This window comes from Miscanthus floridulus, chromosome 17 (genome assembly GCF_019320115.1).
Source record: "Miscanthus floridulus cultivar M001 chromosome 17, ASM1932011v1, whole genome shotgun sequence".
Taxonomy (NCBI): domain Eukaryota; kingdom Viridiplantae; phylum Streptophyta; class Magnoliopsida; order Poales; family Poaceae; genus Miscanthus; species Miscanthus floridulus.
The window spans coordinates 67,529,615-67,555,536 of record NC_089596.1 but is presented as its reverse complement, the minus strand read 5'-3'; the positions used below and the strand labels follow the sequence as shown (position 1 = coordinate 67,555,536).

General features: G+C 43.0%; 2 protein-coding genes and 1 pseudogene across 2 annotated transcripts; all 3 read right to left on the bottom strand.

The window, feature by feature from the left end:
- Positions 1-3,548: 3,548 nt before the first annotated feature.
- LOC136515740 (uncharacterized) lies at positions 3,549-6,936 on the bottom strand (annotated as a pseudogene).
- A 5,135-nt stretch (positions 6,937-12,071) lies between these two features.
- Positions 12,072-12,572, bottom strand: LOC136515739 (uncharacterized). The gene has a single exon (XM_066509248.1). It carries the CDS (start codon positions 12,570-12,572, stop codon positions 12,072-12,074), a length of 501 nt encoding a protein of 166 aa, XP_066365345.1.
- A 5,887-nt stretch (positions 12,573-18,459) lies between these two features.
- LOC136518890 (uncharacterized) lies at positions 18,460-25,601 on the bottom strand. The gene is made up of 14 exons (XM_066512585.1): positions 25,474-25,601; positions 25,286-25,387; positions 25,135-25,170; positions 24,967-25,034; positions 24,639-24,736; positions 24,408-24,459; positions 22,714-22,806; positions 22,134-22,244; positions 21,538-21,727; positions 20,596-21,038; positions 20,112-20,221; positions 19,871-19,929; positions 19,453-19,640; positions 18,460-18,769 (listed from the first exon to the last, which is right to left on the bottom strand). Exons 1-14 carry the CDS (start codon positions 25,529-25,531, stop codon positions 18,581-18,583), a joined length of 1,797 nt encoding a protein of 598 aa, XP_066368682.1. The 5' UTR covers positions 25,532-25,601; the 3' UTR covers positions 18,460-18,580.
- Positions 25,602-25,922: the final 321 nt, after the last annotated feature.

Below are 25,922 nucleotides of genomic sequence, written 5' to 3'. Positions count from 1 at the left end.
AAGCTTTGTCTTCTTGTGTCACGCCCCGGACATGACCCTGTCGGAGGAGCAGTTGGTAGGGGCACGCCTTTGGAGCGACGCCAGAGAGCCCCCGGACATCAGTAGCCTGAGGCTTGTCTTCTTGTGCCCATGCCTTGGCTGGCATCATTAGCCGAGAGGAGCCAAGGACCGGGCTTGATCGTGCCGTAGATCGGGAGCCCAAGGCTTGGGGAAGCCCCCAAGCCCCAGGCGGAAGCTGCGGTCGAGTCAAGCTCGGCCGAGTCTCTTTGCCAGAGGGTGCGCACGAGCGTGCCCAATGGGCATAGCCCCCGAGCCCCCGGGCGATCCTGAAGGGGTCGGTCGGGGGGGTCTTCTTCGTTCAGGAATCATTGGACCCAAGGCGTAACATACCTGTATGTTAGGATCTCATCACTATGCACCTAGATATACATTATGTTTAGATACATAGAAAAATCTATATAGTAACAAAAGACAGAACGACTTACAATTTAGAATAGAGGGAGTAATATTCAATGGAACATTTCAAGTGTACTCCATGGGAAATAATTGGATAAAACAAACACGGGAAGAAAGTATATCAATATATATGAAATAATTGCACTTTTCCAAGAATAATTGGATAAAATAAACATACAAATCAGCAACAGTCCTCTCACAGATGGTGTCTCCCGTGCTAGTCACCCTTGTTCCTTGTCGCTGCCGCTGCACTCCCCCTCGGTGCTTTATTAACTGCAAGACCACCAAATTCCTCAATAATTCAATGTTTAGTAAATAACTTGAGAGCTCAGGCTTTGCATAAATCAAGGTGGTGTCTTTTCTGTTTTCCATTTTGAATTGACAAATAAATGATGCAATCCCATCTAAAAAAAATGAAATCAAGACCTGAAAGCTGAAACACCTATATATCTCAAATCCTATAAACCAACTTGGTCCGATTACAGATTTGCAAATTTAAATGACCTTAATGACAGTCACCTATGCATTTCATGAGGCATTTCAACGTGGAGGGTTAGTCTCCTAGAAGACCAATGTAACTAGGACACATGCTTGATGTCTCGTTCTATTGCTCCATTAGAGATTTTCATCCATCAGACCACTACTCAGTGATACGATTCTTACTAAACTAGCAGAAGTTGCTACAGGAGTCAAAAAAGTTAAACACAATAAGATAAGCACCGAAAAAACATGGTGTCACTGATTCTCCATATCAATGGTTCAATTTAGTTGTCGCGCTGTAGCATAGAGGTGATCAAGCTTAGAGAATCACATATATTACAGAGAAGTTTGAACAAAGTATATTGATGCCGGCACAGCTTTGAACACCTCAGGTAGCAGCTAGAGTGTGCTTTCTATGTACAGACAAGGAAAGCTATTGAGGTGCAAATGTGCAATGGCTTTAAGCCTATTGCTTGCAGTCACCTAACTGTAAATAAGTAGTCTACCAAATACATGTACAGACAATGGGACTATAGGGACACCAAACTATTCGAAGCATCAGACTCAATATTTTTTTTCCAATCTAAAACAAGGATCCTTACTGTAGTGGAGGATAGACAATGCTTGAGCTAGAAAGCTTCCTGTCCTAATCAGCTGCAACACACCCGGCACAGAAATTATGCCTAATGCAATATCAAAACCAAATTTGACTCATATACAAGTTTTTTATGTATCTTTTTTTTCATTTTGCTTCTGATCAAGAGCCTCAAGTTTTCTTTATGTGCCAGAAAGTTCGATAAAACCATGCTGTGCCATTGCAACTGTGTTTCGAAATGCTGATGTCTACAAATGGACATCAATCAACTTTCTTAGTTGTAATGAACTACACGTTTTCCTTTGCTTGAAAGATCTTTGACATGGTTAATTAATACCATCCGCAGCCAGCACCACCCCAGTAAACAGTTCTGGTTCCTACAAGTGTATGGCAATGAAGAGACATTGGAACCAGGAGGTATCGTACAGTTTTAGGGTAGTATGGCTAGGGTCCCTCCCTCCCCACAACATCAACTTCAACATGAAAGAAGCATTCCATTGACATACTCAAGTGGACTTCGTGCAAGTGTGTTCTGATAGATGTCAAAAGGATAAAAAAAATCACTATGAAAGAAGTATTCAGTTGACACTACTGTGTGCTTCACACCAGGCTGAATTAGAACGGCTGAATTCTACAGCAAGAATATAAGAGCTCCACAACCTAGACTGTCAACAACAACAGTTACATCCTGCTGCTATTTTGTACATAGATTAACATACCCACTCCTTGTTCCAACACATGCTATGACTCCAAGCAATATATCTGAAACAAATGCTATGCTTACAAGCAAATCTTTTAAAAACATGGTATCCCTCAAAGTTATTGCACATTAATGCACGAATTCTCACCATTAGCAAACGTCAATACAAAAATTCTCGCTACGACCACTTAATAGTTTGAACATGGGCCTGACCCATCAATAAGTTCACTGGTTGCGCAAATGTAGAACAAGCAAGATTGTTCGTTTGTACCATGACAGTTTGATTGTAACGAAAGCTATGTGAGGACACAAACTTCTTTCAGCAGGACATTGGTTCAAAATTAACGAATCAATACCTACAATTAAAGTTGCACTTTATCGCCATAAGGTAGCTATTTTAGTTTGCCACACATGTGAAATTCGTTTTCTTTGATTCCACACTGGTGGGTAACCAAACACTGTTTATTTGAATAATAGATCCTACACGAGAGCACCAGCACAATAGGAGATCAATGGTTCAATTACACGGATTCAATCAGACAGATCTATCATGTCACATGGATCAAGACTAGTTCTACTAGATTAACACACAAGCTATTGAGCAGATTGGCACTACTATTGACTACTACAAAATCGATAACAAGCAGGGGTCACAAAGCAGCAACAGAACCTTCCTCCGGTGGGCTGCCGGCTCCAGCTGTTCAAGAAAGCCGGCACCAGATCGGCCCCACACGAGCTCGCCGCCGCCGGATGTGCCACCTAGTGCGGGCTCGCCGCCGCCGCTGTGACGCCCTGCCGCCCCGCACGAGCTTGCCGCCGCAAGATGAGCCACCTAGTGCGGGCAGGAGGGGACGAGGGAAGGAGCCCTCCACCCACCGCACGCGGCACGCGCTGCTGCATCGTCGCGCTTGGAAGGAAGCAGGGGAGGGAGAGGGTAGCCGCCTGGCCGGGCGTGCGAAGAGGGGTGGGAATGTTTGAAAGGAAGAGGAGGGGATATTTATCTTTTTACCGTTAGAACGGACGTCACCTCTCTTTAGATAGGACTCTTAATATTGCTTTTACATATTTACTATCAGAGCATTTGATACATTCTTACCATTTTTTTTTCTGACGTGGCACGCCAACTCGACCTGACAACAAAGACCAGCCACGGGAAATGATATTTTTGCTCGTCGTCTATTTCTTCCATCTCTATCCCTTCCTTGCTCGAGCTCCGGCCATGGCCAACGATGGGGCCCATGACGGTGGCTGACAGGACATAGGGGAAGTTGGGGGCGAGGCAGCCGGGGCCACGCCCTGTAGGTCCACGGCCGTGCCCTACGCCAGCGACGAACATGACGGCACCTGGAGCACGCGCAGGAGCTCGAGGCCGATGTGGTACCCGCCGGGGACAAGGTCGGCGAGCTCGAGGCAGCCCGGTTGCCCCACAGGCCCCTAAGGATGGTCTGGGAGGAGGAGTTCCCGACGACGGCCTCGAACTGGTCCGTTGTGGTGATAACAACATCGGAGGCGAGCGCGGGGGGACCTCCCTCGTGGACCGCACGGCGCGCACGGCCGTTGGGGCGCGAAGAGCTCCCTGGCGGTGGCATCGAAGTCGGATGCGGAGGCCACAAGGAATGCCGTGACGACGATGTGGGCGGCGGCAATGGGGGAGGCAGCGGCAAAGGGCAGGCGAGAGCAGCAGCGGGAACAGTCCCCTAACTGCCACGAACTCATTCATGGGCTTCCCGGCGTTGTTGAGCTCCGTGGTGAAGGCGGTGACCCCGCGCTCCCTCATCCGGGCGGTGAAGTTGGCGGCGCCGCCGGCGACGTCGAAGCCAATCTGGATCTTGCCGGCGCCGATGGTGAGGCGCAGGACGTCGTCATGAGGAACTCGTGGTCGTGGTGCGGCTTCACCCAGTCGTGGTTGTCGACGCCCATATTGGAGGATGGGAGCGCGGCCCGCGGGCCACGGGAGAGGCAGCGGCGGCGGAGCAGCGGCTCGCAGGCCTTGGAGATGAGGCGGTGCGGGAGCGTGGCGTTGCGCGGGGCAGACGGCGTAGGGCGCGTAGGTGGCGAACGCAGCGAGGAGCGCGAGCGTGGACGGGGAGCGGAAGCAAGCGTGCGCGATGGATGCTGGCATGTGGGTGAGCCCCGTGCGCGCATCGTGGCCCAGCGAGAGCGCGTGCGGGGACAGGAAGAGGAGCAGCTCCAGGGGCAGGGTGGTGCCGCCGCCGTCGCCCGCCGCCCGGTACGGGACAAGGCGGGTCGCGTCGATCTTTCGTGCGATGGCGGCCACCTGCGCGGAGATGGTGGTAGGGACGGGGTGCACGTGGGGGGAGAGGAAGGCGAGGAGCGCGAGGAGGTTGGTGGAGAGGATGGAGAGCAGCGCGGGGGAGCAGAGGCACGCCAGGATGGGATGGGACGGGGGGAGGGAGGGCGCGGGGAGGATAAAGATGCTGACTCGGATCCGAACTGGACAGCGGAGCTGGCGTGCCACGCGAGCAAAAATGGTAAATGTGTATCGTTTTTCTCTCTCTGTTGCTAAAAGAGTAGCGTCATACCTAAAGCTGCTATTTGAGGAGTTAATTATCGCGAAGAGGAGGGAAGTTTTCACTTTTCAGTGCGCGAACACTCAATTTTGCACGCGGTTGCACGAGGGGCTGGGGCGCCATGGGAACTAGAAAAGTTTTTGTTTTTTTCCTCCGCCATGGACATGAACTGCTAATAGGCTATGGCCCACTTATATATAGTTACTTAAAAAGAAATATTTTGTATATTGCATTAAGAATGTGGCAAAGTCGTACTTATTTAGGTAACAGTGGTTATCAGTTTTCATTCAGTATCCAACCTTATTCGACACTACGTTTTCAAACTCATAGTCGCAAGGCTCAGTTTGGTAGGCTTCCACCGACTCTAGCTTCTTTGACACATATATACTGTTTGTACACTATTTACATAAACTCTTTTCTCTCTCCTCTCTCTTCTTTCATAGAGCTAGCTCTGTGAGAGGAGAGAGGAAAAGAACTCATGCGAATAGTGTGTGAACAATACATACGTCAGAAAAGCTGAAGCTGGTGGGAACTCTACCAAACGGCGCCTAAGTTGTAAAGTGATTTGATATAGATCCGTATCCAAACTTATTGTATCCTCTTTGACCTCTTGTCCTAAATATTTTGAGACCCACGCACTGGTGGTACTTCGCTCGTGAGAGGTCTAACCCATCACGTATTTGGTTCATGGGATAGGTCTAATACGGTTCCTTGATTAGTTTGAAGGCAAATGAATGTGGGATCAGTTTATCGTTGCACTTTATTAAAATTGACAAGAAAAAATCCATTTGAAATCTTGAAAATTTTGTGCAATGCTTATGGACCCATCAATTTTGAGAATTATCTGACCTAATTTAGTTATTATTAGAATTACTTATTGAATTACCATATAATAAATGTAATAACATCTGTCTATAAACTTGCGTGACAACATAATTTCGATGTATAATCATTGCTAAAAATTTCAAATGATTTTTAACAAAATGGTACTGCACGTGGTTCACAAATGGATACATCTCACGTATAGTTATAAAACCAAGTGAGAGATTTGTGAAGGATGTGTAGTCCCGCTTTATTAGGATTGCCTCAAATCTTTATGGAATGCTTGTGGGTCTGAAATATGTTGTTGTGTAAATTTGAAAAAAAATAGTTACTATTGTAATTATTCGTTGAATTACCATAAAATAAATGTAACAATATCTAAACTTGGTTAGAAAAATCTACAAACTTGCATGATAACATGATTTTAGTGATTAACCATTGCATAAAAATTTCAAACGATATTAACAAAGCAGTAGAGCAGTAGCGTGCATTTTTAACAAATGGATACATCTCACACATAATTATAGGACTAAATATTGTATCCATGGCCCATGCCTATTAAATATTAAGTGTACTTCATTAGAAGATAACATTATTAAGAAATACGAATAAAAAGTAAACTAATTTCTGCAAAAATTTCTATGCAAAAATTAGTTCCAAAGGAGCCCCTTGCTGATTTACTGTTTAAAATCTCTGATTAAAAACATTATGATCTATATCTCTACGAATCCTTTGAACCAATGGTGCTATTTTTTAAGCCGATGGTGATATTTGGCCTGATGTACCAAAATTAGCCATCTGATTCTGAACTTGCCCTGTCGGCTGCTACACATGCTGCACTGATGATCCAGGATTATATTGTATTTGATTAGTAGTAGCACCCTGAATTTGCTCAGACGAATTCTGAATTGCCTGGGCATCATCACTCTTAACTAGTGCTGCTTCTTGATGGCTAGTACCGGCTTGATTAGTCCCCTGAGTCGACGGATGCGGAATATTGTAATAAGCCAGTCCAACCTGATCAAGTGGAAATCCATGAAACACCTCCTTCATGGTATTGTGGAATGTATTCAAGAAACTGTATTATGATTCAGCATTGCATCATGAACAGATTTATTGACAGCTTCTACAAAGAAACGCCTATCATCAGCTTTATTTGTATCTGACTGTCTATGCATCAAAACTCTCGGCAGTGGATATTTCTATACAACTTTATTATCACGTGTTTTGGTGTATGACAACAAACACTTGTTCTGAAATTCCTCTATAGCTTTACCAATAACATCTTTATCCTTAGCAGGCAAGTCTTCATAAGGTAGCATAAGAATGTCCTTGTTGTTGTGAACCGCCATGATGATTGTGGTCCCACCGGGCGTGCCAAAAAGTATGTGATACAAAAATGTGGCGATGTGATCAACACACAGCAAGCCGGAAGATCTGAGTGGAACGAGACCAGAGATCTGCTTGGCTTCAACACAGAACCAGCCGATTTTGAAAACCCAATGATGTGCCAGTCAATTTAACCGATAATTGACAAGAAGAGAAAATCTTATCAGTAATTTAAGGTGAAACATGTCAGTGTTGCACCCAACAGTTCTAAATGTACGGCCAGATAGCCGATTCAATGAGGCTATCAACTAAATAGTCGATATCCATCGTATCCATAAAGTAAAGATCTTTAAATCGAGGATTATCGACTAATATTAAATGATAATGATACGAATCAAAATAACCGATGCTCATGGAACATCAGAAAACATCATCGGCTAAATGGAACTTGATCGATATAAAGCGTTGAGCCGATAAGTTTGATGAAAAGAGTACAACATGCGAACAGATTGACTGTCTAATATAAATGAATCTACAAACAGTTTTGAGTCTAATCTATTATTATGAATAGTGAGGTTCGATCGGATCGATGCAGCTATGATAATGATAATAAATAAAGTCAAAGAATCTATAAAATCATCTATATGTTGACATATTCATGAAAACATACTATATGCGTGAGTATAGGCAAATCGGCTAAAATAGCCGATGCAGACATAACAAACAAACAGAGTACATATCTTGATCATGAACAAGACCACTAATCGATAATTTCTAATCTGAAGTCTTACTAGTGAGGTTCGACCGGATCGATGCAGCTATGGTAGTGTCATTAGATTATATCTCATTAACTAGTGAATTTATTCAAGATTAAAACATATCTTTGGATGCATACTATGTTTGACTGGAATAGAGATAAAATAGCCGATCTAGCGGAATTAAGCCATCAATTATAAGATTTGAAGCATGACCAGATCAAAGAACGACCAATTAAGATGATATGATGTCGATCTATCTCTATCTCAATCGGGTGATTTTGTTATAATTAATAAAACATTAATTATAGCAAGGTCGATAACTAGTGAATCAACCAAAACAACAAGGAAAATTTTACTAATCTTAGCAGATTCGATAACTGGTGATATTATGTTAAACAATAAGTTATTTAACACAAGATCGATAACTTTGATCTATATTATGATTCGTAAGAGATCAATCAGCTGATACAGCCTTACAAACTACGATACAGATCGATAACTAACTTATATTATGGTTCATAAAAGATCAATCAGCTGATGCAGCTTTACAAGCACAATACAAGTCATGACAGTACTCACAAGCAAGCTGGATGTCGATCAGTCGATGCAGCCCTATTTGCTAAAGAACTCACCAAGATCTATAGTACTCCTACTACTAATGCGATGGTGAAAGCCGGAAAGATTGTATAGATTGAGTGTTCGTTCTTTTTTTCTTTACAATAACCAGGGTCTAATATTTATACCCGGAATCTAAATATGAATCCTACTCAAATATGACTCATTACAATTCTTGGAATAAAAGAAAATTTCCTAACTTAATAATAACCTGGACCCCAATTTTCCTTATCTGTAGAGTCCGACACATCATCCTGGCGCCACTCAAGTATAGCTCATTAACACCATCTGCTAATGTCATCCATAAAATAGCCGATTCTGACATCACATCTAAATCAGCTGATACCGATTCACATCTAATCGATTCCTTGATGACACAATTCTAGAAGCTTCGAGTTCCCGCGCTCTTCTTCCCAAATTTTAGTGTAAACAGGGAAACACTTAATGAGAAGGCAAGCAAGTTTAGGGTTAAACCCTCTATCTCTCTTTCTCTACCTTCCCTCTCCTCTCTATGCGCCGCCCCCTTCATGCTGCAATGTCTTCAGTCGATGACCTGCTCATAGAACGTGACCAGTTCCTGGAACAAACAAAGGTGCGTCTCCAACAGTCCCAGGATTACTACATCAAATATTATGATAACAAGCACACAGATCGGTCGTTCCAAGTCGGTGATTGGGTGTGGCTTAAACTGATGGCCCGAGCAGCAATGGGGATTTCCAACCTTCAGAAAGGCAAGTTAGCTCCAAAATACTTCGGCCCCTTTCAGATAAGTGAATGCATCGACTCAGTTGCCTACCGTTTGAATCTACCTGAGGAGGCTCGCATTCATAATGCCTTCCATGTGAGTATGCTTAAACCACACAAAGGAACGCCACCTTCAGCGATCAGACAGGTGCCGACAATGCACGAAGGAGCTGCCGTCCTAGAACCAGACCTCATGCTTAAATCAAGATTATATCGGGAACAACTACAGGTATTAATCAAGTGGAAGAACTAGACGGCTGCAGAATCCTCTTGGGAAGATGCTGAGCTCTTCCAAAAGTTGTATCCCAAATTTCAGCTCGAGGACGAGCTGATTCTTCAGGTGGGGAGAGATGTCATGGTCGGTAAGACCTATGCCAAAAGACGACGACAGAACAAGGCAACAGGCTAGTTAAAGTAGCGAGGGGCAATAGACCCAGCTGTTATAGATCAGGCCTCAATAAGACGATAGACTCATGGGCCAAGCCCATTAGTAATTGTAACCCCCCTTATATATATTTGAGGGAGACACTTAATGAGAAGGCAAGCAAGTTTAGGGTTAAACCCTCTATCTCTCTCTCTCCCTTCCCTCTCCTCTCTATGCGCCGCCCCCTTCTCTTCCCTTCTGCCACCGCCGCTTCCTCTCTGCCCGCTGCTGCGCTGCTCCACTGCCGCTGCTAGCCAGGCCGCCCAGCCCGACCGGCCACAGCCGCCCTAGCCAGGTCGCAGCCACCGCACGGCCAGGCCCAGCCGCCAAGCAGCCGCCGCCGCTGATAAGCCCTAATCGGCTGCTCAACCTCCTCGCCAGTCGCAGAAGGAGATCAAGCGACTGACATAATTGAAAATTGAAAATAGTAACCACCGTTTCCATCACTTTGATAGTATTGTTTGTTGGCTGTTATCTAAAGTGAGAGTTACAAAGATACATATAGGACAGCCATGCCCTATAAAAGATAAGTGATAGAAGGAAAATAGTTCAGATGCCTGAAACGTGATACATGTTGTATGATGTACAGTCCACAATTGAACCTGCACTTTCCTGAATTTTCATAGAATTTCAACTGACCTTGGTTTCTTCCAATTTTCCTTTCCATGTTAAGAGTTTTGTAGTTTGCATTTATACCTTATATCATGAATTCAAATGAACGGAATATTTTGGAGCATGTCCATCTAAGTCTTTTTTTTGTATAAAATGGACCTGCAGTTTCCTCTTTGCTTCTCGAGAAACTACCATGTAAGGACCAATGTTATGTCTCATAACTATTTTTTGCATAGTTCCATCTTTTATTCAGTGACTATGATGACTCCTCCTATGGCCTACAAGTAGCATGCTTATTTTTGTCAAGCTAATCCATATTTGTCTAGATGTGTTTTCTTCCATTTTTCTCTGAAATGTAATCATGATTATATAAGTATAATTTTACTGCTGGGTTGGGCTGATGGCTTATTCCCCCCAAATTCAGCATCATGTGTAGTGTTCCTCTGTTTACGAAGTGTTCTCTTGGCTGCTTGTTTCTCTGTTCAAGCTCTAAAGCAACAATAATTGTGTTCCTGTGTAGTGTCATTCACAAAAGTGTTATTATATATATACAAATGCTTACCCTGGCTTGATTTAGATTTAGTCCATGCTGCTGTTGTCAAAATAATATAATTTCAGTTTTACTGATGCATATGCCAATCTTTGTGATCATCTGTTCAGGAGGAAGCTATAGTTTTAGTCGAGCATCTTTTCAGGAGGAGCTAGAGTTTGAGTAGAGCGAACGAGCGATAGGATTGGTTAATGTCAAGCCAAGCTTTGTTGCAGTGGTAGTCATAGCTAATCAGAATTTGATGTGTACACACAAATGTATGTCGAATACCTTTTGGGTTTGAAAAATGTGTGTATCTAAGCTGAGTCTGGTATGGGATGGTTTCATTCCATATGTGTACAAACAAATGCTTTTTCAATCATATATTGTTGTTCTAAAAAATTAATGGCTTGCTAATATTGTTTGATGCTAGTAAACAAAGCGTTGCAATATAGATTGTCGGCATCATTATTTGGCAATGCCAATATATACTACAGCAACAAATAAATGACGTGGCAATAGAACCTATAAGCAACCAAACTTTTGTCGTGGCAACAAAGGGTTCCACCTATAGCAAACATGATGTTTAGTGTGGCACACTTCTAGCAACCAAAATATTTGTCGTGGCAATAGAGGGTTCCACCTATAGCAACCACAAAGATAGCTTGGCAATAGAGAGGCCACCTGTCGCAACCAAATATTTTTTGTGGCAATAGAGGGTTTCACCTATAGCAACCACAGAGATAGCGTGGCAATAGAGGATCCATCTATTGCAATGCTATTAATGCGTGGCAATAAGGTCTATTGCAACATCCGTTTGTCGTTGCTAGTGCACATATTTCCACTCTTTACATATGTGGTAACAGGTATCTCTGACAACACCGGGTGTGCAACACCCATGGTGGTTGCTTATACTATGGCTTGCAACACTACATGATGTTGCAACAATACTCCATTGTGTTACAATAGGGGAAAACCTATTGCAACACCAAAATGAGTCGTCGTGCAAACTTTAGACCACGGTTACTGTGGCAACGCCTGCCAACAAAATTTTTGTGTTGCAATTTTGTCTATTGCAACTATTTTTGATATATTGCAACACTTTTATGACGTTGCATCGGGGGTAGTGATTGCTCGGTGGTGCAAAACAACAGTTAGATAGTCCTCTATCCCTGCTACGGTGTGCAAAATTAGCAAGCGTCACGGGAACTCGATATATAGGGAGTGTGCAAAATCAGCAAGCATCACGGGAAGTCGATAGAGGGAGTCCTCTCCTTCGTCATAGCACCTTCGTACTCGTACACGCATGCAAACATAGGATGAAGGTAAAGCACAGTTCTTGAGTTGAATCGACTAGAACCAGTGAATACACACACAACTGCAGAACAATCCATGAGACGTACGGCCCGCTTCTGATGAGTTCTATCGGCCAGTTTTGTTGAGAGGGTCCGATGAGATGCATGCACTGGACAATCTTTATACATCGTCGTCGTCCCAGCCGGTGGCCACTGGCACGAAGTCGTCAGGCAGCTCGGACGCAGTCAGGACCCTGACGTTCTCGTTCTGCTCCCACGCGACCTCCATGGCGCGGAGCGCCTCCTCATACTCCGCGTCCAGCTCGGGGTCCACCGGCCCGCCGTCGTCATCGATGATCACGTCGCAGTACAAGTCGGGCCCTGGCGGCGGAGGAACCGCACGGCACCTGAGCCCGCCGTTCGTCTCCACCCAGTACCGCCTTCTGGCGGCGAGCAGCGCCTCCACGGCGCCCGAATCGTCCCATCTCGCGATGCTGCCCTCGGCGTCCGCGTTGAGCCCCACGTCCGGGTTCATTACCTTCTTCCACGGCACGCCCTGCGACTCGCAGAAGTCCTTCTCCCACCGTGGCACCGAGCGCCGGGCCAGCGGCGGGCGCGCAACCAGCACATGGGTGTGGGTGCGGGTCTGCTTCCTGCTGCTGTCCCAGCGGGCCGCCGCCATCGACATCGGTCGATCAGACGATCACGATCAGCCGCGCACGTGTTCAGAGGGCACAGAACGCGGCGGGCTTCTGGCAGCTACTAGTTGCGACGAAGGATGGAGATGGGTGCGGTTGAGAAGGTTTTGTTGCCGCGAACCCTGGGCTCACTATTGCAACGACCTATATATCCGGAGAGAGAGACGGGGCGAGGCACGAGCGCAGTTGCATGGCGGTTGGCGCCATGCGTGTCCGACTCGGTGTCCCCCTCAGCTGTGCTTCTTCGAAATCGATTCCGATTTCATTGTTACACCAACATTCGAATTAGGCGTCCCTCTAGTTTCCATGGACCTGTTCGGCTGGTATTAAAACTGGTTGATAAGCCGGCTGAAGCTGATTTGTTGTGAGAGAAAAATACTATAGATTCTAGCTGATAAGTTCAAGCGAATAGACCACATGTTTAGGATACAACAACGGTTCGGTTAGTCGATTCTAACATTTTTTTAGGGCAGTCGGTTCTAACAAATTTGTAGATATTGAGTAATAGTACAAGAAAACGATTTTTTTGCAAAAAAGGGAGCTTTATTAACAGTTAAGTAAGAGCATCTCTAATAGTTATAAAAAACAATGCATATTTGTTGGGTTTCTCTAATCTTTTCCAAAATCTCGCTCTTACATAAATATAATGGAATTTTGCATTATGAATCTCGGACTATTTTTAAATCACTCTAACCACTTTTATTTTTTTTCTTTTTGTACGTTTACATTGGAAACTATGTCTTACTTTTTATTCTCACGTTCTCCCATCTCTAGATTGATCGATCGATACGTGCGCGTATATTTCCACGCAATTGGATCTATTTTACTAAGTGTAGAAACATTATTGGAGTTGAGATAAGGAGTTGTTGGAGAGCCATTTTTTTAATGTTGTCAAAAAAAAATTAAGATTAGAAGTGGGTTTTGGAAGCTCTTGGAAATGCTCTAATATCCTTACAAACGAGCACACTCAGGAAACAAAGAAAGGTAAACTCGATTCTCTCTTAAACTAAAAAGGTAAATGCGCAAGCTCGTGCGCGACTTTATTTTGCTTCCTACTAAGAGGGTGTTTGGTTTGGACAGCTAAACTTTAGTCCCTCCTAAATGGTTTAGTCTCATTTAGTTACTTCAAAGTTGCTAGAGAGGACTAAAGCCCTTTTAATCCTATTTAGCTATAGCGTTTGGATAAAAAATAACTAAATAGGACTAAGTTTAGGAGCTCCTGGCTGAGCCAAACAACCCCTGATCCTAGAGGCCTCCAATCGATGAAGATGGCGACCAGCATGAATAGCTTCCCGGATCAGAGGCCACACCATGGAGCGATTGGCTTTGCACCTTGAGATTCTCCACAGCGCCGGCACTATTTAAGGATGAAATGGGCCTCAGGCCACCGAGATGCAAATTTGGATGCCACCAAGACAAGACATGCCCTCCACTTCTTCCGCGTCCCTACAGTGAAAAATCGATCTCCATGAGAGGTTAGTAAAGGTTGCCCGTCACTATTCCTTACGATTACTACGACTGCAGCTTGCCCTGATAATAAAGGCCCCATGAAAATTAATTTTGTAAGTACAACTCTGCAGAGGAATCCATCTCACACAAATGCTTTCTTAAGTGTGTTTGCATTTCCTATCGGTGGTTGTCAGATAATGGACAGATAGGACATGTATCGTGTCAAGAAGATAACAGAAGATTCAATGGATAATGTAAGGGATTAAGTTGAGAAGTGCTTTGGTCTCGTCCGTTTGTGATGAATGATTGGCGCTAGAGTTGAGAAGTTTGAGGTTTTCACGATTGAGTTCATGTTCATATGTGTTTGATTATGCTAATAGCTAACTGAAAGTGTCGTGTTGAATTTGTCGTGCAACATGTATCCTGGCTTGTGAGTGTATAGGTGTCGGATATGCCAAGACAATCGATGACGATGGAGAAGGTCAAGTGTGGAGTATGTGCACGATGGAGAGTGGACGAGAAGGCTTGGACCAGGGGAATAGAGGCCGGAGATCGGATCATGTACGGCTCACATTGGTCATAGGAAGAGCAAAAGTACATGGGTATGTGGTGGAGATGGCGTCGACTATGTCAAGGACAAGGTTGGACCAAATCACAGTGATGTCTCATGAGCACTTGGTGGACCGTTGGACCAAGAACATGGAGGTCGGACACACGTCTACATCAATTAGTCACGCCTAGTGAGGCATGCACGAGGGTTTGACAGTTTGGTCCTAAAAACCAAGGATGGAAGGTTTGATGGTTTGGGCCTCAAAACCATCGGAGTAGGGTTTGCTAGTTTGGTCCTCAAAACCAAGCGTGGACGGTTTGGTGGTTTAGGCCTCAAAACTATCGATGACGGGTTTGACTTGTTTAGGCCTAAAACCGAGGAGTGGCGGATCGGCGAACATGTGGTGGTATCTCGAAGCTTGCATTGAGGCGAAGCAATGTCGAGAAGGCATTGGGTCTGAATTCTGGTGTTATCACCAAGCGACAAACACCGAGGAAAATGCTCATTCTGAGGCGAGGGCTTGATGAAAGCTATGCCCTTTGTTTCTTTGATGCAGCCATTCGTAGGAGTTGTATAACCTAGCTTTAGCACCCAGAAAGATTATCTAGTCAGTATTGCCAGAGATGCATGTATTACTGCTTCCCATCGTCAGACTAGTCGGGATTTGGTTGAGGAGTATGTGGCTCTCAGAGTTAACCCGCTCGATCGTTCCGTGGCGTGGACTGAGTTTGAGGAGATCAACAGTTACAAGCGCTACAATTTCAAATGACCGAGCATTTTTCAGATGACCAAGCCTTTGTTAGATTCGTTGAACGCGTTGTCAGGGATATTTGTGGCCCGTACACTATAAAAGAGGATAAGGCCAAGGTCTCCGTGCAAACACATCGTGGATATGTGCCTATGTGTGTGTTAATGATGAGTGATTATCAAGAGATAATCAAGCCTTAGTTTAGTGTTGGAGACTAACCATGGCTTGAGTGTGGTGTGTGCAATATGTCTCTTGTCTTGTGGTGTGCAGGTGTGGAGTACAAACATGGTCGACGGCAATGGAGAAGGTCAAGTAAGTTCATGTCGATGGACTGGGAATGGTAAAGGACAGATATGAAGGCTTGGACCGAGGGACCGAGGGTCGGAGGACTGACTGTGGGTGGCTGACACTTGGGGAAATCGACGAGCAAATATATATGTGGAGATCGCATAGACCGTATTGACCAAGTCAAGCGAAGGCGCAAGGACTTGGTGATCGGGCGGTCGAGGAAAAGTGGTGAGTGGTGACACGTTGAGATCATGGAGGAAGCATAGATGATACGCAACTCCAGCTGGGTTTGGCAGTTTCATCCCCAAAACCGCGGGCGGATGGTTTGCCGGTTCGGGCCTCAAAACCCAGAGTGGATCTCAGGGCAGCACATGGCATCACTGGAGAGCTTGCGTCGAGGCAAAGCGTCTTCGTGAAGGGATCATGGTCGTCCGATGCTTAGAACTCAACTTGGATCATTATGCCCTAGGGTTAAGAGGTTCAAGCAAAATATGTAAGGGCAGGCTTGGAAATGTGTAATAGATCTATAAATAAGAGGAGGGCTACCCCAAGCCAGTCATCTCTTAATTGTATCTTTCAGTCTCTAGGTGTAGATCCAAGACTAGCCAGAGTTGTATTGCTGAGAGGAGATCCGCAGTCAAGAGTCTGAGTCCCTCTGTCTGTGTTTCCCAACCAGAGTGGGTGGATGAAGGGTGAGGCTAGTCCTTATATAAACTTGATCTATTTGCAATAAGGAACATCAGTTCTCTGAGTTCAAGTTTTGGATTGTCTCTTGTTCCTTCTCTCTTCCCCTCTCTGGTGGCCGGTTTTAATGAAATCTTCGATTTCTTCGACCTGAGTTTTCTTGGTTGTTTTGGCTTGATCAACACGTGCTATGACCCCTAAGTAACATCTCTAGCCACTGGTTTTGGCGGATTCTCACAAGCACAGAGTTTTGGGTTTTTGCCGGTTTTTGAGAAAACCTTGATCTGGGAGATGGTTTCCTAGATCTGAGTTGATTCTTTTAGAGTTTGGTGTTGATACTTTGCAAACACGTTCACAAACACATTGGGAAGGTGCATGCAAAATTTCACAAAGTTTGGATGTCATTTGGTTGAGTTTTATCTTTTTCCGACTTTGTTTCGAGGTGATGTCTAGGCAAACTAGGCCAGGCCGACCTAGCACCCCCGGCTAGGCCGACCTTCACTCCTAACTAGGATGGCTTTCCCTGGTGGGTATCGCGCAACCCGTCCAGACCGATTTTGCATCTAGGCCAGGCCGACTTTGCTTTTTCCGCTAGCTTTGCTTCCGCAAGTTGTTCTGCTGTGTTCTCTTAGTTGGTTTGGGTTCATCTAGTCACCAGTTAGCTTGTGTTAACTCCGTTTGGTGATTTCGGGTTTTTGAGCGCTTTGGGTTTGAATTGGGACATAGGCCAAGTCTCTCTCGCTCCGTGAAGAATTTTTGAATTGGCTCCTGTTCAACCCCCCCCCCCCCCCCCCCCCTGGTCGCCTATTCGGTCCTTCACTCGGCACTTGGTGCGAAAAACAGCACCTAAACCATGCGTTTGATGCCCTTGGGATTTCTTATGCGGATCGAGTTTTTAACCCAAGACCGTCCCAAGGTGGCAAAAAAATTTGATGCAAGATCGGAAGAGGAAAATGTGACCTCATGATCGCAAAGCCTTTGTAGAGGTCTGTTCAAGCACGGGATGCATCTAAAGATGCCTTGCGAGTTGAGGCGGCTAGAATAGAAAAAAAAAGTGTCAAGTAGAGGTTGGCAACAATAATTATATAATGGTGAAAGAGTTGTCCTGTAGTCCTAAATTTTAGCTTATATGGTTGTTGTTTCACGAAACGACCTCTTTCTCTCAACACCCTCTCTCCTCCACATCATATATGAGACGACCTCTCATAGAACTTGACATATTGTACCTACCCTTAATAGATCAAATATATATTGAAAGAGCATTTGTATATTGATTGGTAGCAGCCCTAGATTAGGCTCTACTTCCTCCATTCCAAATTATAAGACGTCTTATAATTTGGAATCGAGAGAGTACTAGATTAGAGGAGATTATCCCTTCCAAGTATGTACATTTCCTATGTATATTTGCACTGCCCATGGCAATAGAGAATTTATTCTTCCATTTTTCTTTAACTACCTTCCTTGACATCCAACTACACCATTGTGGTGAAAACCCTTCATTCTCAGTGTTTGCCGGAGAAAAGGTCATCTCTCCTTTTCAAAATCTAAATTTAGAAAGACCTCGTTAAGCTTTTAACGACACATCTCATGTACTATTTTCATAGTAACTCCTATATATGCCTTGAAGACAAGAAACCTGTTTGAATGTGCCTAATGATATGATTAGCGACCCCAGCAATACAATTGACCCCAACTTTCGTAAAAGGTAAGAGACATAGGTTTATAACTCTATATTGCTAGTTTCTCTTGGCAACATTGTTAATTGGTAGTAAAGTGATAATGCGAGTAAGTGGAGGGAATGTCCCTTAATAAAATTGAAAAAATAAAGCCATCAAATAACCCTTAGTGACCTCCCAAAAAAACTGATAGTGATTTATTTGCTCCAATTAGAATAATACCTCTTTTGCCTCCTCTACAAACGTTGCAATTAGCACTTATTTCATTTTGGAGTTCACTCAGGGGATGTTATCCTTTTCAGATTCTATCATCGACAAGTGAACATATATATCAAGTGAAATTATAGTACTGATGTGGATTTTGAACACCAAAATTCCATACATAAACACCTACGGAAATTGGAATAGCTCCACCTCAACATTTTCCATTTAAAAAGGTAATCGTTTTCACAGGATGATAACTAGTTTGATACTGCTTCAGATTTTGTAACTAGGGAGATAAGAAAAATCTGTATATCTACAGAGAACGGGGAGAATAATTTATATCCCAACCGAAGGAAGAGATGTCTTAGAAAAAGGACTTGAACTGTAGGCACATCACAGAGATACAATAAACTGAGGCGCCTCGAGGTCAAGTTCCTGTTTCATAACACAGCTCATGAACCAGTCACTGCTGAATGTTTTGATGCCACTTTTTGCTGCAACCAATGCAAGTTCTGCCGCCTCTTCACAGACCAAAAATATTGTCTGGGACGGCTCATCTAACTCACTCAGTTTCTTTATGATCTGCCAAACATATAGACATGAATTTTGTTAAAAGAACATAAAGGGCGTACCCAGTGCAGAGAGCTCCCGCTCTATGCGGGGTCTGGGGAAGGGTGTCAGTGGCAAGCCTTACCCTCGCCTGTGCAATGCGAGGAGACCGCGACTCGAACCCGGGACCTTCCGATCACAGGCGGTAAGACTCTACCGCTTACACCAGGCCCGCCCTTCCGTTAAAAGAACATACAGACGTTAATAACTGAAACTCTAAAAGATAGTCTAGAATGAAGCGGTGTATTAATCATGCTTCTTACTAGAGAATTAAGCAAGCAAGAATGTTGCATGCCTCATGCAGTATTTAGTGATTAAACCCCGAATTCATATCAAGTTGGTACACTTATTTATGGGTCATCTTTATGTCCAAGAATCATTTTCTCGTACCACATGGCAGTCCTTCACCCAAAAAAACACATGCCTAAAAGTTTCACGTTTGAACTACTTTTAATAATAGCCCTTTAAGGATGCCATAGCACAAATTCATGTCTCAGATATTAAGAATTGCATGGAGGTCTGGCCCTACTGGGTTACTGTTTCAAGTTCACAAATCATCTGGAACTCTGGATAAGTTGTTGATTCGTGCCACTCTTAAAAAGCCTATGCACGCATTTAAGATGCTATAATAGAACAAGGCAATACAATGTGGTTACCTTGCCTCCGGTAGACTCAATAATGGCTGAGAGAACATCAAAAGAGGGCTGGATGTGCTTTGACAGACAGAAAGTATAGCCAGCAAATAAGGAGTTAGGCCTTTCTTTAGCTCTCATAACTGCATCTCTAAGTTCAGACTTATATTGCATCCTATATTCTTCATCTTCCAGAACATATTGTGCTTCTCCTGCAAAACAGCAGAAAAGTCTAAGAGAAGCCAAGGGGTCCATTGTGTTTTGTTGTCCATTTTAAGAGCTAACGTTCTTTTACAAAAATAACCAGGACATAGATATTTCGCTCCAACAGAAGCCCAGGGGCTACCGGGCTAACGAAGACCAGAAACTGCACCATTCATATTTTCTTCGATGTACAGACATTTGCAATGATATTTATCTGTATAGTCGACTTTGAACTAACCTACAAACTGCCCTTCTCTGAAGCTTTCTTTTAGCCAGTTTGGGGAAATTATCCAAGCACTGCAAGGAGCATATGAATTTATAAATTAGTTAAATAACCATAAAACAGGAAAATCACAATATATGAGAGTTAAAGCACTATATTTAATGCCCACCAGATCTCGGTCAATAACAAGATACCATATTTTGTTACAGGTTAAAACAAGCTAGTCATTTGGTTAACAAACGATAAGGATACGTACCCAGAGCTCAAAGCAATACAGAAATTCATAGTCCTGCGAGCTTTTCCGGTAACAACATGTGTGCATGAATGTCCATCGCAAGTAACAAACCCCCTAAGCGTTTCAACGACCTGGGGCATAATGATTTGCTTACTATACTTCAGAGGCAGAAAATGGAAATGTGTTGTACTGATGAAAGAAGAAAACAATGTGGGCACGAGAATAAAAAAATAAAAAGAATAGACATGCAAGTTTGGATGATCACAAAAAAAGCTTAATGAAAAAAGTTTGAAAAAAAATTATTGCCATGTAACAACTCCACAACTTCATGTAAGTCTAAATCTCATCTAATGACATAATTAAAAAAAAAGGAAATACTACCTGTTGAAAGAGTATGCAGCTTTTTGTACCAGAAGATTGCAATTTATTTTACTGTGTCAGTGACCATATTCATTAAGCTTATTTGAGCATAATGTGAATTACATAAACATATCGTGTATAGTACCTTTGTAAGGCATGCCTTCTTTTGTTCATCTGCAATATTCATGAGCATAATTGTAGGGCTTCCATTGGAATAGATAACGGCCTTGTCATCTTGAGACATTTTGCTTTCAAAATTACCTCCCATGCTAGGAATGTGATGTTCTTTAGGAATTAGATGAAGTGAATTTCCAGGGGAACTGCACAAATTATTGTCATGTGCACCAATTTGATTCATGTCTTGGCAATTGTCACCATCATTGCTACATCTTATTCTTTTTGACTTTAGTGATGATGACGGCATTTCATACATACGTTTCTTTGGCTCTTGCTCAAATAATGAACTTTCACCATAAGCATTGCAAACTTTATTTGTTATCACCTTTGCAGTCTTTCTGACACGGCGTTTATATGTCTGCAGGACCATGTTCTCAGATGAGAGAACATTGGTATCACCAGGAGACATACCTGCAAAGAACTTTGTAAAACAGTAGAAAACATAGGAAACTGAATTTGTTCCAAATGCACCAAAGTTACAGTGTTGGGTTGGCGTTTGTACCAAAGCCAGTAAGCTATTAAGGCTATGTATCTGTCTATTTTCGTTAATAATGATCAACAGTGATATACAAGATTATTATTGACTAAAATTCAACTTCACTCTCACAAGCAAATAAAAATTGATTCTCCATATAAAAAAAACTTCCTTCACAGATCACAGATAATGTAGCTATTTTTCAAGCCTTGTGTGTTTTCTTGGATTGACTGATCACAGATAAATTTGGAAAAGAACAAAAGGGAAAAAGGATGCCCCTGACTATGGTAGACCTAAAATTTTAGTATAAGAAGCTTGCAACATGTACCTTGCATCAGACTTAAATTTGCCATGACACAGGCTTCAGAAACAGCATATTTGTGATTCAAAAACCTAAAATGTTACATGATAAAAAAGTGTGGAGTGTAGGCTTACTATCTGATACTACAGTATGGAGTGATGTCTGGGGTTTCTCCCATGTTTGCATGATTGGCAATTGCTTCTTAAGGTGTGCGACCAGAAGTGTTGACCCTCCAGGAAAGCATAATGCTCTCTTTATATCAGCCCTTACTGGAATCTTTCGAACCTTACCTTTAGTATCCACTTCTCCAACAGATACAAAACCCTGCAGTACATTCAAGGTACAAAACAAAGACACATCAGCACAACATACTGGTACTCAAGGAAACATGATAGTAGGAGCCTAACAGATTTTTTTTATTTTTGGTTTTTTTATCAGGAAGGAGTGTACAATTTGTACATATTCCAGACTGGTATAATGCATGCACTAACATAACAAGTTAAGTATTTGTTTCCATCAGATTGCCATGTCACCCTGCTAGAATACCCTATGTCTGAAATGTAGCAAACATTCGATGCTTATTAATTGGAAAAGCTGGCTTTATTTCTCCTCTAAACCTATATTTAACACAAGCACTGAATTACTAAGTAATACCATCAGCAGATCACATTAACTTTATGCACCTAAAGAAGAGGTGGGAAATGGTTTATCCAGTAACTCTTTTACTTGCCTGTTTTAGCCAAAAACCCTCAGAGACCTTATCTGCCCAGCAGAAAATGGATGTGACACCAACATTCTGAAGCCTCTGCGATAGTTCCTTATATAAGAGCTGGCCAATACCCTGAGTTGAACATCAAAACAACCAGTGTCAGCCATGAAATGTTTCGAGTAGAGAGAGTGGATAACTGCATGCATTCAAAACAATATTCTGTTTCTTGCATTAAATACCATAATTGTCAGTTAACACTGGTAATTCATCAAACAAATTGAGTTTTGCAGGAGGTTCATTTAAAGAGTCTGGAATCTCGATTCAAGATAATGTACTAAATGATATTCAAGTAAAATTATTCTCCTCGGCATCTAACCATGTAAAGTAGATTTACTGAAATGAATTTAAAATTCAGAAGTAAAAGGAAAGCATCCATTACTGTCTGTATAAACATACAATACCCCTAAAAATTTTAAACAGAGGAAACAAATATGTGAAAATCTCAAGTTGTGCAGTGATGTGTTACAGTTCCTGGTAAGCAATACTGACCTTTATTAAAGAATCCAAAAAAGATTTAATGAAACTTGCAAAGGACACGTACCACACGTTGATAAGATGATCTCACAACTGCCAGAGGTATTTCAGCATACTGAGTGTCAGCTGGCACAATCTGATATGATACAGTAGCTATGACCTGCATGAAAGTGTAGTTGTGAAACCTGGTATGATAGTTTGAGTAAAAGCAACTAGGCATAATATTTCATTTCTCTACCCATACTATCCATGGTAGGTACACTTTGTTTATGAGGAGAACGATAGGAATCACTATTATGCGGTTGACTAGTTAAGCGCAAGCTTGAAGGAAACAACTACAATTGTGTCCTGTGCAATCAGAATGTTGAAGAAACAGCTCTTCATCTTTTCTTCACATGCCCTTTTAGTCAGGCTTGTTGGCAGCACCTTGGTGTTCAGTGGAACCTTGTGATTGATTTCTTTCGTATGCTGTTGCAAGTGAAGGGTTCTCACACCCTTTTTTCATGGAAGTCTTCATCATCAGTGCTTCACAAATTCAGAAGCAATGGAACAACAACATTTTTAGTAGAGGCCAACCATCCTTGCTTGGAAAACAGGTTTCGTTGATGAAGCTTGCCTAAAAGCTCACAGGATCTCTGAAAACAAGCGCGCTCCCTTCCTTTCTTGGATAGAGCTTTGTACATAGTTTGGTCTATCCTACCCCAGACTTCCTGTTTCATTTGTTGTTGCTTTTCTTTTTTATTCTATTTCTGTTGTACAGTTGGTTCTTTTTGCTTTAATAAAATCCTAACAGTGGGCCCCCCTGCTGTTTTTCAGGTAAAAAAAAAAACTAATTATCTTATAACAAGTTTCCAATAGAAACATACCAAAATTCAAAATCCATGGTAAAGTAACTAAATTAATTTATAGTTCTTCAAAGCTATTCACAGAAAGTTAGGTTGTTAACATTCAAAAATTAATGGTGTGCACTAGACATAAATTTACATGCAACAGAGGTCATGCTAAAGTTAACAAAGAAGTGGTATAAAAGTAGGATAATTAAGACATTGTGAAAGGGAAGATGAATAGATAACGCCAATCAAATTTTAATGCATAAGATCAATTGATTTGTAGACTACATCAATGTTTTCAAGCTGTTGAAGAATCTATGATTAACCGTCTAGTAATACATGGGCAATAACTGGACAGAATGGCTCGATTAGGGGCGCTAGTGAACAAACCCAAGCGACTAGTCATCAACTAGTGCAACTAATCGTGGGTCACTATACAGATGACATGGTGTTGCCTCTCAGTTTCAAGCACAGGAGAGCAGGAACTATATGTTCAATTAAAAGTTTAAAACCATGTAAGTTAAGTAACCAACTCATCATTCACTGATGTCATTATCCTTGTAATCTCATGATATACAAGATGTATATGTTCTTAAACAATTTCATGCTGTACAGTATTTGATGCTACATCGGACTAGTTGATTGACTAGGTGACCAAGTGGACAAGTCAGTCATCTAATCACTTGATGAGCCGACTAAGGCTTAATAACGTTGGACTCTAAATATATGAACTCTCTGCTTGATTACAGCATGTTAATTTTTATCTCTTGGTTTAGTTTTTGGCAAATATATGTTTAATGAGATACCCGAAACTTTTATATGCTATAACGATACCAAACAAATGGTCAGACAAAAAAGTCCTGACTAGTGTTTACACACAATGGAGTCAAATGGAACAGCACGTTGATAGTAAAATGGTAAAGATGTTTACCTCTTCATGCTGTGCCGCAGAGCTAGATATCAGAATTAGAGTCTTGTATTTCCTGGGCAACAGGAACATGAAATCAGGATACTAATTCTTTATACTCTCATAATCAAAATATGATAGTGCTGTCAAGGCAAAACTCCAGTGAAAACTTTTATCAATACCATGAGTCATTAGTCACAAGTGACATCCCAACATTATAGAAATTTAGATAAAGAAAGAAAGATAAGTTTGTACCCATTAGTTGTGCATTTTTCAAGAAACCCTGACTTTCTCCCGGTGTCTGCAGCATAGTCCATTGTAGGAAGCTCTTGCTTGTAAAGCATTAATACTTCCTGGAAATATCAAAGGAAGAATAGATATGAGCTATCATGCATTTGCAAGAAAAATGGTGAACTGGCCACTATAACTTGGCACGCATATCATGTGTAACAACTCATAGTCACAATTTTCACTTTTTCTGAATGCTATCAAACCAAAGGAATGTAATTCTGATAATGTGTACAATCCTTTTCTTAATCCACGATGCCGGAATCGTTAAAACAAACGTTACAAACTTGATTACCTGATGCAAGGACTTGGTTTGGCTATCTGCATCGCTTGGATTGAGGAGGATGAACTGACAGCCCTCACCTACACATAAGATACAAAATTAGATGGCAGGAGCGAATCGAATCAGCACTGAGTCCAAATCAAAGATAACTGGACCGCAGACATCCCAGCAGTCACTCACCGACGCCATTCGAAGCGCTCCTCTGATCCGCAGAAACTGCACGAGCGTCGTGACACACCCCCAAAAAGGCAGTGTGAGCGGAGGAGTAATAGTTTGCACGAAACTACGAGATCGAATAAAGTGCGTGCTCCTCATCCTCTAAGCAACGTACCAGAGACGACGGCCTTGGCGCCCCTGGGCCCGGAGATTGTCAGACCCTGCTCCGTCGTCTCGCACCGCAGTCCACTCCCGCGGATCTCCACCTTGCAGTTGCCTGCCCAAACAAGACGCATATGGGCTTCTAAGAAAACCCAAGCAAGGAGTTAAACGCGATCGACCGTGGGCGGAGATCAAGCGCACCGATCGAGAAGGCGGGGGCTAGCTCTGGCTCAGCCTTGGTCTTCCGCGGCCTCCCCATCTGATCTGGGAAGGAACCTGCTACGCCAGTCGCTGCCGAGGATGGATCGGGGTCTGCGGGGTCTGGAGGAGCTAGGACGCCGCGGCTATAGGATGGGTCGTGGCGGCGGGTTGGATTGGATTGGAGTTCTTCGTGGGAACTGGGAAGCGAAATGTGAGGAGGATGTTGCAATGGAGTTCGGGCGGAAATTTTTGGGGTGGCGGGAAGATGGGGAAAATGGAGAGGGCGAACGCGCGCGGAGTGGATTTTGTGGTTACGGAGGTCAGTCAGTCATTCCGAGCCTGGGCTGACTACTAAGGCCCAGTTTTGTCAAGACCGCGTCCGTCAGGCACCGGATATTCGAATTTTGTTTATTTATTACCACCGTACAGTATCCACTAAAAAAAAACTA